The sequence below is a fragment of the Vidua macroura genome, chromosome 3 (assembly GCF_024509145.1).
Source record: "Vidua macroura isolate BioBank_ID:100142 chromosome 3, ASM2450914v1, whole genome shotgun sequence".
Taxonomy (NCBI): domain Eukaryota; kingdom Metazoa; phylum Chordata; class Aves; order Passeriformes; family Viduidae; genus Vidua; species Vidua macroura.
Genome location: NC_071573.1, coordinates 69556646 through 69572351, shown reverse-complemented (window position 1 = coordinate 69572351; position 15706 = coordinate 69556646). Strand labels below are relative to the sequence as shown.

General features: G+C 42.3%; 1 protein-coding gene across 2 annotated transcripts in view; it reads right to left on the bottom strand.

The window, feature by feature from the left end:
• Positions 1-15706, bottom strand: part of METTL24 (methyltransferase like 24) — a 59732-nt gene that overhangs the window by 27866 nt on the left and 16160 nt on the right. For both annotated transcript variants that reach the window (XM_053973077.1, XM_053973076.1), the window contains exons 2-4: positions 11953-12051; positions 8000-8139; positions 2227-2455 (exon numbers count right to left, since the gene is read on the bottom strand). In XM_053973077.1, coding sequence (XP_053829052.1) covers positions 2227-2455; positions 8000-8139; positions 11953-12051 — 468 coding nt within the window. The remainder of the gene's footprint in view (positions 1-2226; positions 2456-7999; positions 8140-11952; positions 12052-15706) is intronic.

Sequence of the window (15706 nt, the reverse complement as noted above, 5' to 3'; positions counted from 1 at the left end):
GCCTCCAGGCTATTTACAATCCTCAGAGAACTGAGGGCTGTCTTGCCACATAGCCAGTTAGAAAGATCAAGTTCTTCTAATCTTTTCTCACATACACTCTGACTCCAAAAAGTGTTTGCATTTCTTGCCAAAATATCAGGGCGGCTTTCCCTGGTATGGATTCCCAGTATTGCCTGCAGAATAGCAGGTGTGCTTGCATCTGAATCAGGGTGCAAATGAGCCCATCCAAGTTCTTTGATTTTCTTGCACACAAAACCCCCAAAATGCAAGTTTTGTTCTCAAGACTACAAAAGCAAGAACTCCAGGAGATCTTGTCTGTGCAGTCTTCCTCAGCCTGATTTTCTAACATCAGTGGAAATAGGGTCACTTGTAGGGTCTTGGATCAAGTCCCATATCTCAAAGAATAAAAGCATGGATAAAATGAGGCATTAACTTAAAATGCAGCTGCCTGGAATTCGTGCCTTGAAGTGGGAACAGAACAACGTTGAGGGTAGGCGGAAGAGTTTTTTACATTAAAAATGGGATGAAGAGCATGTTTTAATTTTCTAATTGAAAAAAAGTGCTTTGGAAAATATTCTGTAAAACTGTTTTGAATTAACTTATTTATTCAGTCGAGGGAACATTCCACTCACATTCACCAGAAGAATGGTGTCTCTACACAATATACAACTTCTCAGGCCACCTTCCTTCTAAGCTAAAGAAAACCTAAACAGAAAAATGTGAGGACAGTCAGCCCATTCAGGTATTTCACAAGTGTGAAACACCAGAAAATCTGGTATTACAGAGTGTGTAACACCTTTATCTCCCCTGGGAGAAAGTCAGCTCCTGACTTCACTAAGCCATAGCTTTGCACAGGGGAGCTCTTCAAATGCTACCAGAGCAAGAGGCTTTATACACTGTTCATAATGCACCAAAACACTTAACCAAATCCCATGTCATACATACACAGCTAGAGGAAAGCCTGGTTGCATGTGCCATGTGTGCATTATGTTACTTGGCTGCCATCCAGCCCGCTGTTTTCAGAAAGTTACACACTCAGTTACACACCCCCACATCCTTCTCATTCACAGAAGGTGTTACAACCACTCTCTTCTACCATGATAACCTGACACTGACCTCAGCAGGTCTAGTACGTCACAAGACTTGTACACTTTTTCTGGATTGGGTCATTAGTTTTTTGCTATATGACTAATTCTTCTAAAATCAAAACAATGCAAAGCACACATCAAAGAAAAGCCGTCTCTGTCTCCCCAGTTGTTTCACCAACGCACGGCCTAGTACAGTTACAGTATGACTAGAAAGAAGAAAGAAAAGGCTCATTTTCTTTGCTCTTATCCATAAAATGTTCCAATCAGTAGAGTTAAACCAAAAGAGAACAATTTTTTAAAGTAAAAAGTAAACCAAAAAGGACATGTTGCATTTTTAAATAACAAACCAAACAAATATTGCACTGCTTGCTTTGTAAATCTTACAGAAGAGCCCCTCCTTAGCCCAGGCTGCCTATTTCTTGAAAAACAAAGACAAGCAGAACTAGCTGCAGGCAATGAAGTATATTAGCATTTGAATTCATGTTTGTATATCCTCTGAAGGAAAAACTCTCTTAAAAGCAACCTAAGAACTTCCTGAAATGTATAATGGCAACATTTATTTGAGATTTGAAGATTCCTGATGTCTTTATAGTTCCTTAAAAACAAACTGGGAAATGCTAAAAAACACCCCACTGATTGCTGCCAATTTCAAAACAGGATGTTTTTGTTTTTGAGGACTGTAATTAGGAACAGTGACCTTGAAAATGTAAACAAACCATCCATTACCTCTTCTCTTCTAATTACTGTTGCAAATATTGTTTTCTCTTTATAAACTTGTCTGTGTGAGTAGTTAAGTTTTCATACTCAGGCAAAGACCAGAACTTCCACAGGACTAAATGCGCTAGCACCCAATGTCACCAGATAGTTCAAGGGAAAAGGAAGTGAGGAGGAGAAAGAATGTATTTGCTATATGGCTAGGGATTTAAAATCATTGTGGCTGTTATCAGCACACAGAGAAAGCAAGACAGAAAAGGCACCCCTAGAAGAAATGCATTACAAGTACTGCTGAAGAAAAATCCACTATCAGGAGCACACCTTGGAAAGTGCTTGGTCTCCTCCAGCAGCAAGAAGGGAGATCTGGAGCTTTCCCAACACCTAACCCTGCAGTCAGAAACCAAGCACCCAAGCTCTTCCTTACCTTCTGATGTCCAAATTCATTCAATACTGTGCCCAGCTTCTTTGTGTTGCTGCGAAGCTTATGAGCTGCAATGGCTGGGTTGGGATCCCTCCAGTCAATGGAGAGGCGATGGTACCAGAGGTGCCGGCCCTCCTGAACGTGTGCTGACTTGATGCTGGGGTCGAAGCGATGCACCTCACATCCACTGTTGGCCATGCTGAGCTCAAACTGGTTGTCATCGTTGCCTAGCCTATGTTAAAAAAAAAAAAAACAAAAACAACACAGTAATTATTACTACAGCAAAAAGAACTATAAGTAGGACGCTCTGAGGATGAATAACATAATTTGAAGAAAATTCAAACTCAGTGCAATTTAAGAACTTTCTAGGCAAGAACTAAACCACTTTTAGCCGAGCTGATAACTTTCCCAAAGAGCTTTTCCTTAATTCAGAAGTTGGAAAAAATTGTACAAAAGTAAATTAAACATTGGAATCTTTGTGTTGTCATTATTCATATTAATATTTTATGTTTATAGATATTCCTCTATTTTCAATTTGCTTTTTTCTTGAAAACTTTACAATACTTTCCTTAGTCCCTGCTGCACAAACTTCCAATAACCAAGCCATAAGCAGAAGAGAAAATACATTTAAAATGTATGCAATACTATTTTGTAAAAATCTGGCATATTTCATACCACATCTGTCCCCTGTTACAAACATGATCCACAGTGACCACCAGTATGGACAAGACACAAGAACGTAATGCCTCTCCTTCTCTGTGGACAGGAAGACACAGATTTCAAATAGTATATTTAAAAATAAGCACTTTTCAACAGTAGCAGAGTTGTTACATAAACTTGAGAGAAAAATCACTGCTAATTTGGTGAAGATCCCAAAGAAGAAGAAAAATTAATAGCCCCACTGTACAGCAGTGTTGTCTCAGTCCCTGCCTCTGTGAGAAGATATGTTTTAAAAGGCTGTGCCATATTCCCACCTCCTACAGCCCAGTGGTTCACACTGAGTGCACTAAAACTAAAAGAATCTGGTATTTACCATTGCAATCACACATCTGAACCACAGGCCTTCCCTACTTTGTAAAGCAGGATGTTCTCTTCATTCCTACTCCTGCAAGCTTATTCCAAATGCGATTCAAATCACGCACTAAACATTAAACTTAAACAAAATTATGCTGTTTGATGTACACACAGGTAGTGCTGAGAAGAGAATTAAGATTTTTTCAAATCAGTTGTACTGCAAATTGTACAACTAAGGTTATCACTCTGTGCTAACAGCAGAGCATTTATCTATTGTGCACAGACCATGACAGGGCAGTACTCTTAGGTGTACTAACAGAGCACCTGCTGCACTACACCTCAGTTATCCTAAGCAATGGTGTGGGTCTGAAATAATTTTGGCTATTTGCATCAATATGTGAAATGTGGCACATTTTAAATCATGTCACACACTATGGTACAACGTTAGGTCAGCACTAAATAATCTACAGAAATGACATAGAGGTAATAGAAAATTAATTCAGCTCATGAAACAATGTGTGGAAGAGCATTTGTTTTGGAAGTTACCAAAACAGTATGACACTTGCTGTGATACTGGCTAAGCACACTGTAACAATACCCTAGGACGCTGTCTTCTCCTCAACCATCTTCCCTTTCCCTGGGAAAACAGGAGGAGACAGGGTGTGCAAAAATAGCCCAGCATGCTTTTAAGAACAACCCTAATTCACAGGATTCCAAACCATACAGCTGTGTGGGAGGAAAAGAGAGGAGTTTAATGTATTCAACACACATTAGGAAAAAAGTTCAGAAGTTAACCAAGTGAATCAACATGTTTGTTTGCATGTGGCTTTCTACAGAAGGGACAGTGATGGACAAAGAGCAGTGTAATCCCTTAGGAATGAGATGCTGGCTAAAAATGAACAGCATGGGAATTGTTAGGGACAGTTACAGCATTAGTGATGAGCCCACCAGCAAGTGATGGCCACATGTGTCCGTGACACACTTCTAACCATACCAGCTGGTACAATGCAGAGGGCCAGATGCTTTTGGTGCAGACAAACCTCAGGCTGCCTCCAAACAGATTGCTGCTCATGTGGACTGCAAAGAGAGCTTCACAGTGGCAGAAAACAGGAAAAAAAATACAGATGAGGGTAAAGAGGGGCATGATGTATCTTCTGGCACTCTAGTTAACAGCTCAAATTTATGCATGAAGAGAGGTCTAGCCAAATATATAGGAGAGAAAAGCAGATCTTCTCCAAAGGAAATGGTTCAAAAAATGCCTGGCCCACACATGATCATGCAAAGGGATAATGCAGCACAAAATGACAAAAAAAAAAATAGGTCTCCTAACAAAGATTTAGTTACTTAAAAGAAAGACATGTTACTTAAAAAGGGATCATGATTTTAGAAGGATGATGTAGAGATCATAGAAGACTGGCGAGGCCTTTCCTCGCCATCAGGAGAGAGCAGCTGCTGCCTCCATCAGCAGCAAAATAAAACCTGCCGAAGAAACTGACGTATTTTTCCCGTGAGGGAGAAGGCAGCTCGGTGACAGAGTTCCCCGCAGTGCCCTGCGGTGGGGCAGAGGGGGCATTCCCAGCAGCGCGCACAGCGCCCGTCTCTCCCGGCCGCGTGCGAGCGCAGGGAAGGCTCGCTGGCCCCGCTCCCCGCCGGCGGCAGGGCAGCGCCGCTGAGCCGGGACACAGCGCAGCACAGCGGGCAGCAGTGTCCCTTGGCTGTTCCCTGCTCCCAGGCTTCACAGAGGGTCACGGGGCACAGAGCCTTGCGCTCAGAGTAGACGCTGGGCTGCAGCTTGCACTGGATGAAGCATCGCACCGGCCCCTGCACCACCCGGGGGCACAGGGAGCACAGGGTGGCACAAAAGCTGCTTTGTCCGCTCCAGCACGGCTCTAGTGGACACCTGTAGCTGATCCAGCCCGAAAACTGCAGGTACTCCAGCTCCTACAGCGACCACAGGACAGAGCTATAAACACATGCGAGTTAAGGTCCAGCTTTCCCTTTCTCTGTTTCCCCTCCTCCCCTTCTCTTTCAAAGGAAGATAACTGAGCTCAGCAGCTCAGGAAAAAACGATGGACCCCCTGCGTGAATCCTAAAGCTCCTACATACACTTTAGGATGCACCTGAAATGGCATTTATGCTGTATTACAGCAAGACTCTTTAAACCTCAGCTGGTAAGTTTCTGAAATCCCATTCATTTATGTTATCCCAGCTTGAGTGCCTGCCCATGGTGTTTGTAACTGACTTAGTTTAATCTAAGCAGATTTAGCACTAATAACTAGAGCTCACTAATGCATATTGCAATTATATATCACACCGGGAAATCCTGTCCCCCAAGCAAAAACATTGCTGCCTCCCAGTAGTGGAAGCAACTAATACTAATCTAAAAAGATCCCCAGATGTTCCAGACTGCTCGCTCCCATTCACAAGTAACCTCTTCTATAGCATTCAAGGAGGCAAAGCCTAAGCAGCATGTTTTATTCCAGTTCTAATGATATATGGATTTAATTCAGGATTCCCAGTAACATTCCGACTGAACTTTCACATTTGTCCTCCATCCATCCTCTCCGCAGTGAATGCTCTTCATTAGAAGCAGCTGCTCCCCATTTGCTCTTTATGAAGCATATGAGATAACAAAAATGTCTAAATGGGATTTTTGCCTTAGAACAAAATTACTTTTCTGTCTGTCATAAACTAAAGGAAGTGAGTCTGAGGGGAAGAATTATGCAGTAACGAGCTCCAAAGTTTGCAGAAGTAAACTGGTGGATTTAAGACTGCTTCTCCATAACCTCAAGTATTTCCCTTTAATATTTTAGGTGTTTCGTGTCATTCATCCTGGTTGGTTACTTACTGCATGTGTGTATCTGATGATTGATGGGAGAGCCAACACCAATTTTGATCTCTGCTAAACCCTAGTGTTCCATCACTACAGAAAATCTGGCACTCGTGCTCCCTGGACCATACACAGAACAGTACCACGTATAAAGCACTGGTAGGCACACACTAGCTCAGTTTTGTTCAAAACCATTAGCAAAATATCTCAGTGCTGGTCAGCTTTGTGCCTAATCTGCACTTCCTAGCACAGATTAAATCAACTCTGCATTGTGCCTACTGGACAATTCAACAAAAACACCATTCTCAATCCACATTTCATCCTTAAGAACAGGGGAAAAGGACATCAACATAAGAGCTCAGGTCTTCTATAAATGATCATGCAGCTTGAAGGGCAAGGTCTAGGTTAATTCCACTGAACTTTGAGTACTTTGCCAAGACATCTAGAACTGGCAGCCACCTTAAACCAGACTTCCACTATTATCAAAGGAAAGCTGTACCTACCTCCAGAATGCTATTTATTTTAGCTGATTTTCCACCTGAATGTGCTTGCCTCTCCCTGCTGACTACTAGAAGGGTCCTCAAGCAATAACTCAGTACTACAGTCAGACAGTAAAGTCTGGAACTGAGCATGCACAGCATCTCTCCTAACTTTTATAGGAGCATGAAAAGCTGAGAAGGAAAAAAATCTTGTAAACCTCTATCTTGCATCAATGCCAGGTAAGTATAATTTGAAATCTATTGCAAAGAACACTCAGAAAATAAGAAGCAACAGTAGTCAAGAGAAATCTTCTCTTGAAGATATGTGATTTGAAATATGTGATTTGTCTCTAAGGGGCATGTTCTTGTTCTGCCACAGAGCAGTGCTGTTGAACAAAACCTGAGAGCATCTCCCTCTCAGAGGATCTGGGTCTTTACAGCTCAAATAAACTCAATCAAAGTATAAACCCACCCAAATTAACCAAAACCACTCCCTTTGACTGAAGGGCACACTGCCTCCCCTCGACACTCACTGCAGGTGTTACCTGCCATGAGAAATGCCACCCTGGCACGGTTCCTTGCTATCCGCCCTTTGTAAATCCACAGCAGCAAAATCACAGGAATAAACTGCACTGGTTCAATGGAGTTGAAGCCTTTCAATATACCTCTAACCTAAAGCTGCTTCTCAGGACAGCAGCTACATTTTTATTAGGCAGCTCTACGTGGTGATCTGTGTGAAATGAGCTCCAGATCCCAGTGACTGTTCTCTTAATGCATCTGTGTGCTGATGGCTTGATGCACTCTGAGGACTGACCTCCCTCATCCTCCTGGACAACAGAATGTTTTACTAGCAGGGAAACAGGCTGCATGTGTGGTTTTGCTACCTGTAAAAGCACTTGTTCTGTGAAGAGTGAAAACGTCACTCTCAAGGGCTGTAAACATCATAAACACTGCAAACATTTCAAAGTAAAGCCACAGCTGCCTTTAGCGCTATCAGTTTGGCACATGTCACCCCTGAGGTGTCAAGCAAACACACTCTCATACGGAAATGTACTGTTTTGTCCCAGAGCTGGTTAATGAAGTTCTGCAAGCAATGCTGCTGAAATCCCTGGCAGTTATGCAAGTCACCTCTGCTCAAGGCGGATGCTGTAGCCTTCTCAGCTTACCTCTTTGATTTCTGTCTTCTTCTACATGAACTACCACTCACAACTCACCAGCAAGCAATTTGTTTTCACACCAATATTAGAAAGGCAAAGGAAAATAAAGACCCTCATGGAGAAAGGTTTTTCCCCTAAAAATAAAGTTTACAGAAGCACATCAACATATGATAAACACAACTGAACAAAGTCTATATTTTAGAAGATAACCTTGCTGCAGCCTGTGTTGTATTTATATGGCTTATTGAAGCTACTTGCCATGAAACAATTTCCTTTCTTTTAAAGAGAGCACTTACCCAAGTGAATAGAGACGGCATTTCTTGCTTCTGATTCGATGGATGAGGCTAAACCTCTCATCAAGACAGATTGACCAGGGCTTTTTTGTGGTTTCAGAGTACCCTTTCAAGCTGTTCATGTTCATGTGTTCACATGAAATCTGTTGAAATCAAAGGATATTTCATTTTAAGACAGGACTTTTAACTTGTTTTTAATTTGCCTTCTGGGGGAGAAGTGGAAAAAAGAAAAATGTTCATTTCTTTAAGTCTTATTTTCAATCTGATACATGGCTACAAAGATTTGATTTTTTTTTTCCTTGTTTGTCTGTTCCGCTTGGTGAAATTTAAGGCTTACATAACTCCCAGAGAGCAATGCAGTTTGAAAAGCAAATAATTAAGCATTAGCACTATACCCAAATTCATTTTTTTCCATGAGGAAAAGATGTTTCAGCATTCAAATGTTTAATTTTTTTTTTTTCTTTTCAAACCTTGGAGTGGATTTTGCATCCTGAATAATGTTAGAATCAAAACTGTAATTACAAAGTTGCAGTGTCTCTGCCACGAGTACCTTACCCAGAGTGTCCTGGATCTCAGCTCCAGAAGGGATTTAATCTTTCCCCCAACATATGCCCTGGCCAACAACAAAGGGATATAAGCAAGTGCGTAACTAAGCAGAGGAATCATAGCATGTGTGTCTATGCTGAGCTGGCTTGGACATCTAGAGTCTAAAGCCAGAATAAAAGCCCTGCAAAAGAAGAGACCCTGCAGGGAGGAACACTGTAAGTCAAAGCCCTTGTACAGACCAAGAAAGCAAAGACTGAAAATGCACTGGTTTCATCAGAAACCTGGATGTGTCAAAAATCACTGAAGGGTGAAGTCAGCTTTGCCAGCAGCTGAGCAGTGGCCTGGAACAGCCAAACCCACAGTGACTGAGCCAGCAAAGCCATGGCCCTGTGAGTGACACCCTACAGAGGAGCCCCTGCCTGCAGCCCCAGCTCTGCCTGTCCAGCCAGCAGCTCAGGCCAGAATTTCACCCCCAGGCCACCACATTCCACTCCACCTTCTTCCTCCAAATCCACTCTGGGACAGGCAGGCACAGAGCTGGAGAGTGCTGCACCCTTTGCAGAACACAGGAGCCGGAGCACAGCAGTCGATGGAGAGCTGGTACAATTCATATGGCTCTCACCATAGCAGTGGCAAGGAGGCAAGGGGAAGGAGAAGGAAGCACCAAAGCTGTGGCTGCTTCTGCCCAGGAAAGGCTGCATTGCTCTTCACCAGCATCAGCATGCACAGCTTGTTCTTGAAGGGCTTCTCAAACCATGCAGCCCAGCCATCAGCCAGGGCTTGCAAGGCACAGGTTGCTACCATGCAGATAAGAAAGCAAAAACTGAGAAGAGCTGCAAGAACCCAGCTGAGCCTTCGTGGTGAAAAGTTGTTCTTTGGGCCCAGTACCAGCCCTGGCTGCAGGAATGGGAGCTGGCACTGTCAGAAAGGCAACAACTAAAATGGTGGAAAGGACAAAACCAAGTTAAATATCAGTCCTGATCAGACTGTTTTCATCTTGCTCCTTTCCTTCTCCTACAGCAGACTGCAGAGGCTCAGTTCTCAGTCCTGGCTAAACTAAAAAGCACAGCACAGCTCTGGTCCCACCTGGAACCACAGAAATGAAACAATTTTACACACGAGGTGAGAGCAAAACCTGGAACCCAGCCTTTAATGTAGCACTCTCCACCAGGTACCTTATAATAAGTAAATAAAACTCTCATTCTTTACGAAGTGTATGCTCTAAAGGATCATTACCTGGAGCTCTACATTCAAAGAGCTGTACACTGCATCACCACCTCCCCGCTCCTGCTTGGCTCATAATTCCCATGGAAAATTTGTAAAAGCAAAAATAGTGCCTCTTCATGCTGTTCCCAGGATTCACTAAGTTTTAAGCAATGATTTGCACTGCACCACATACCCATTTCCCTTCAGTCATATAACAATCAAGGAATAAATGGCACTGCAATAATAAGTACTAATTTAAGACACAGAAGAATAATGTACGCTCTACAGAAAACTAAGATTCTGCAATGCTGCCACTTAATTGACTCATGGCATTATGAGCAATTACAACAGTCAGAGTTTGAAGCAATTTTAACAGCTCTTGCTACTGAATAGCTCTTGCTATCAAAAAAAAAAAAAACCAAAAAAACAAAAAAACAAAAACCCAACCAAACAAAAAAAAAAAACACAACAACAACAGCATAATTAAAAAAAAATCAAACCCTGAACCTGCCTTTAGCACCATCATCAGTCTGTTGCATGATTTATTGATGCACTGAGCTCACATCATGTTCTGGGCTTCTGCTCACTCCTGTCATACAAACAACAGAACAAGAAAGATGCTTCTCCTGATCATGAAATACCAGCACTGAAAATGCTTTTTCTGGTCACACCTTGACCCTGCTGACATGGCACCTTCCTGCTCCAGCAGTTTGAGCCATTCCACACTAATGGCATGGGGCTGAACTTTGGCACAGTAATTAGTAGAAACTTGCTCAGCAAACAAGGAAAATGACATCCCATGCTTATCTACATAAGCAGGCTGCCATTTTCAGAAGTGCTCATACCAGTCACGGTGTTATCCCGTCAGTTATTCATCTTGTAACATCTGCCAGGCCAGGAACAGGGATTCATCCCATTTTTTGTTTTCACTTATGCTTATTCCCCCAACTAGGGTCAGTTACTCTGGGAATGAAACTTCTCACTGAGTGTGTCAAAAGCAATAAACTCTCTGTTAATTGATGTCCTTGTAGGATTTGACCCAACTAGTGGAGTTTAGCAGCATCTGCCACTGTTTATTAAGTCGCTGTGATGAAGGATGTTTTCAAACTTAATACGTCTGCCACAGTCTAAACTTCTGTACAACAAAACAAGCAGTTCTACACACATCTCTTGCTGTCCCACATGCATCATCTTGCCTCCTGTCCTCTCAGTGCTGGCATGAATGGCAGCAGAGATGTCATTTTACTGAGAATTTAGCCACAGGTACCCACATGCTGGAGAATACATGAACACCCTGCTGTCCTCTTTTTTAGAGGTGTTTCAAATTATCTCAGCCGCAAAAGCCCTGCATTAACAAAGAATTTCATACGTGAATGACATTTCAGTGATATTGGCACCTGGGGCTTTTTGCTGTTCTTCAGAGTAAGTAATGATGCTGTCAACTCTGTATTCAAGGGTCAATTGCTGATAGACCTGGGTACCAAAAGCAGCTGCTCTGTTGGAATTATGAGCATCCAGCACCTTTTCCATTTTTTTTTCTTACAGGAAATGCACACGCAAATGCTGTTGTGCATAAGTGATGCCTCTGTTAAGACATGATGGCCCATGAATTTCCATGTATGCTGAAGGCTGAAGTATCCATCAACACAATCTGGATTTGGAAATGCCATTTTAAAAAGCACATAAACCCACTAATTTCCATGTCCGTTGTTTTTGTCCTGAAAATATCAAGATTCTATTGGTATTGAAACAACTTGTCTGAGTTAGGGTCTGATGCCTTGTTCTCATTTTACTGGGAACCTCAACTGCCTCCTTTTGAAGTAAAATGAGCCTGGTTATCATATTATTATTGAGAGGTGGAGAGGTTGAATACACTCTCTTCATACAGAGTGCTCTGTATTTTTCCATCTGAGAGGGAGAGAGGGGAGAGAGAGAGAGAGAAACATCACATCTAGAATTTCAGTCATACCATACTCCTGTCAGGACACAGCCCCATTTGGAAATAAATATCATGGAAATAAAGCATTCTTTCAAACCTGCATTTTGACCTTTATATTCATGTTGACCATCAGTGCTAGGTTAAGCAACTTTAGAAATAAATCAGTTTCAAAGAAGTTTGTTGTGAGGTTAATTCCTTAGATACAAGGGAACAATCTGTGCCAGGCAAAGTGTTTTCTAAATGGAGACTGAAACGAAAAACCTACCTGAGAAGTGCTAATGTACTTTAGGAACCTTGAGGCCTCATAGTTGAGGGAAGGGGTTGGACTTGCCCATGGTTGTAGTTCAATGTGCCATCTTACAGTCTGTAAAACAAAGCAAAAAAAAACACCTTAAAGGCAATGCAAGCATAAATTATATGGGCTAATAAACTAAGGAGATTTAATTTCAAACTAAAAGAGTTTCCTGGGGGCTTGTCTACACATGGAAAACATTTCAGAACAAAGCAGGGTTTCAACTACAGTGAAAAAGCTTCTAACTACGACTCATAATGATCAGCTTTGAAAGCAGATGTAGGTAATTCAAAAAGAAAGTGCTCCTCATCCAGGATACATGTGTTAACCCAGTTATTCTAGGACACCCAAGTAAGCTGTGAGAAATGCATGAAGAAAACCAAGATCTAAATAACCAAATCCTACAGCAAAACATCTGAAAACAGTGATATCATTTTAATTTCGTATCTATCAGGTATGAATGTCCACTGAAAGAAGAACTTGGATTGCAAACACTAATCACCAAAGGAAATCTCTGCAAGCAACCTGTTTTCTTTTTTAAGACCTAGATTTTATTGAAAAAACAAGCATCTTGTGGGCTTTGAGAAAAGTTCTCTTCCTCTCCCACATTTGCCTGACAGATTTACCAGAATTTACCACATTTACCAGAATTCCCTGAAAAAATATAAGTGTGGCTGCCTGTAGCCCTACCACTCCTCATTTACATAGCCCCAAGGAAGTAGCTTTGGCAGGTGCTTTCTGTGCTCCCTCAGCTCTGAACCTTGGGGATCCTGTCAGCTTTTCCAGAAACACTTCCCACATAGACAGAAAAGGCCTTTCAGACACATGCTTGCAGAGCAACAGGGCTCTGTGCTCCCATCTGCACCACATTCTCCAAATTCTGCCCGCTGTCATGCTGGGAAGTTTAGACTTGTCATCTCTTGCCCTCAAGTAGATAAAAATACAAGCATGGTGTTAAGCTGTACTAAATCAAGATTGATTCCTCATGGCCTTTCATCTTCAGGTGCCATAACTCACTCTATGGTTGGGCAGGTGCTATCAAGCTTCCCTTTAATCATCCTCAATTAACTGAGCTCCCATAATGGACAGGATGGGGTTTCTCCCTCAAAGGCTCATGCTGGCATTCAATAAAATACAATCAGAATCCCACTCGGGATTCCCACAGGACTGCATTTCAGACAAAGCCCGGGAAAACATGTAGGAGAGAGCAATTAGCTGCAGAGGATGGAGGCAGACAGGTGAGGTGGGGCACTGAGCCCCCAGACAGGATTGGTCTGTGGCACCAGGACAAGAGCCAGCAGAGTGACAGCAGGGATCCTCTGATGCCAGAGAGGAATGCAGGAAAGAGAAGGTAAAATTAGAAAATATTATTAAAGAGCACCACCAGACCAGATGGCATTTGCCTTGAGTTGGTATCACGAATTGATATCTTTGCAGCCTAAGTAAACATAGTCTACAGTGAATGTGAGCCAGGGGGTCTGTACGAGGTTTGCTCCTTTAGGGGTTATTTTTCAGATTTGTTGTGGGGTTTGGGTTGTTTGGAGGGTTTTTTTTTTGTTTGTTTGGTTGGTTGGTTGGTTGGTTGGGGTTTTTTTTGTGTGTGTTTTTTTTTTTTTCTGTGCTGAAAAGGATATTGAGTTTTTTTTTTTTCTCCCCCAGAAGCAGACAAAAGTAGCATTTCTCACCCTGAAACTTCCTGCCTGCAGCAAGCTTAGACTCCTATACTCTGCACAGCATGAGCCTGGAAGCAAGCTAGCAAGCCAGCTCTGCAGCTGCATGTCCCCCTGACCTCTGCTTGCAGCAGGCAGCCTGCAAACAGCAAACAGCAGGAGGATAGGTGCACACCAGGGAGGGAAATTCGTGTAATCTTTCAGAATGAGTCACAGTTCACACGGCTGAATAACGTTTGCAATGACAGGAATGCTGCTGTTTCAACAGGCTTGAAAGCTGAAATGAAAATGAAGACTGACAATCGTTTTTAGAGGGAAAAAAAAAGAAAAAAATATCAACCAACCAACCAACCAAAAACCCAACCCAAACCAAATAAAACCACCAACCACCCAGATACCTAGACATCTGTGCCCAGTTATTCTGAAATCTATTTGTGTGAGAAGCAGCTCATTAAGTAGAGGCATTGCAGGGTGACCATTGTGGACTATTCAGCAAGAATTCCTTCTGCACAGTTGACAAGGAAGAAAAAAAAAAACCTCTATAATGAACCACATGAATGAGGTTCTTTTTCAGCAGAGTGCAATGTCCAAGAGCCACTGCAGCTTACACTCGGGTTCTTAAAATCTTAAAGACAACAAACTGCCTTCACACTGACTCCAAACCATTGATAAACACATGGAAACAAAATAAAAACCCCAGTGACTTACTAATGCAGTTTCACTAAAAAAATAAGGGGGGGAAGGGAAGAAAAAACAGAAAGAGATCAAGCTTTTGTATAGTTCTTTAAATTTAGGAGCAATACATAAATGCTACCTTTGTGACAGAGATCAGACCCGAAGCTCCTGTTTGATGGCAATGCTTTTGAATAGCTTCTCAAACTTCACACTTGGTCCCTGGCTCCTCAGGAAGCCACAGCCTATTTCCATTCACTAACGAACACACAGGAGAGTCCTGTTCCTAACACCTCCTGAAGCCCTTACAGGGTGCCTCAATAGCTGCCTTACAATAAGATTCACAGACAATGGATGGGATGAAAATCCAACACATCTCTGGGATCGGGTGCAACCCCCCAGAGGGGAACTCACAAATGTCGGTGATGAGTTTTGGGCACGTTCAGGAATACAAAATATCCTCCTGAAGGAGCTGTTCCATAGGTGCATTCATACCCTTTGTTTATAGTTTTCCAGGTAATTTTCAGCTTGGCTCATGGTGCTTCCATGTAAGCCTTCTCAAATAAACTCTGCAGATGCTTTGTGAAAATCAGGTTTATCCCTGATAAAAAACAATCTTTATTTTAGGAGTCTTCTCCCTGTCTTGACTCTGTTTATTCAGAGCGAACCTGACTGTGGCATCATGATTTGGATTTTCTCAACTGTATCGTGGAAATCTCTAGAATGACTGAGAACAGATCCCTGTGGCTGCTCAACAAACAGGCTGAGGATCAGCTCCTTTCACAGAGGGCTTTACAGCAAGAGGAGCAGAGGTGCAATTACAGCCCAGATTATACAGCCCTGGATAAGAAATTCAGACAGACCTCCCCAAAGGCTGCCCAGGAGGAGCCAGAAAATGGGTGCAGACAATCTGCATTGTTGCCTATCACCATGGCTGTGCTCTCTCCCTAGGGTAAGGGTTCATCCAACCAGACACCATGACTGTGTTTCCCAAACATCAACATATCCATATTCCACAATATAAAGACATGACAGTACCTGGGAAGCTACAATGCCACTTAAAAAAATATCTTAAAGTATCCCTCTGTATATAGCTTCCCTTACAGACACATCACTTGAAATTAGCATTGTAAGAAAAATCAATCTTCAGCAAGACTTTATCACAAGCACTGATCAGACACTGACTTCAGCTACTCCTGAAGGGTAATGGATATCCAGAACTTGTTATTCAGACTGGTATCTAAGTTTTCACCACGTAAGATAACCAGAGAAAAGGAAATCTTAAAGCAATGCCATTGCTTTGTTAGGAAAACTAGGATGCATTTGAAGATCTGATTTTTCGTCCAGGTATTTCATACTTAAGCAAAAGGACTGATGTTTCCTTC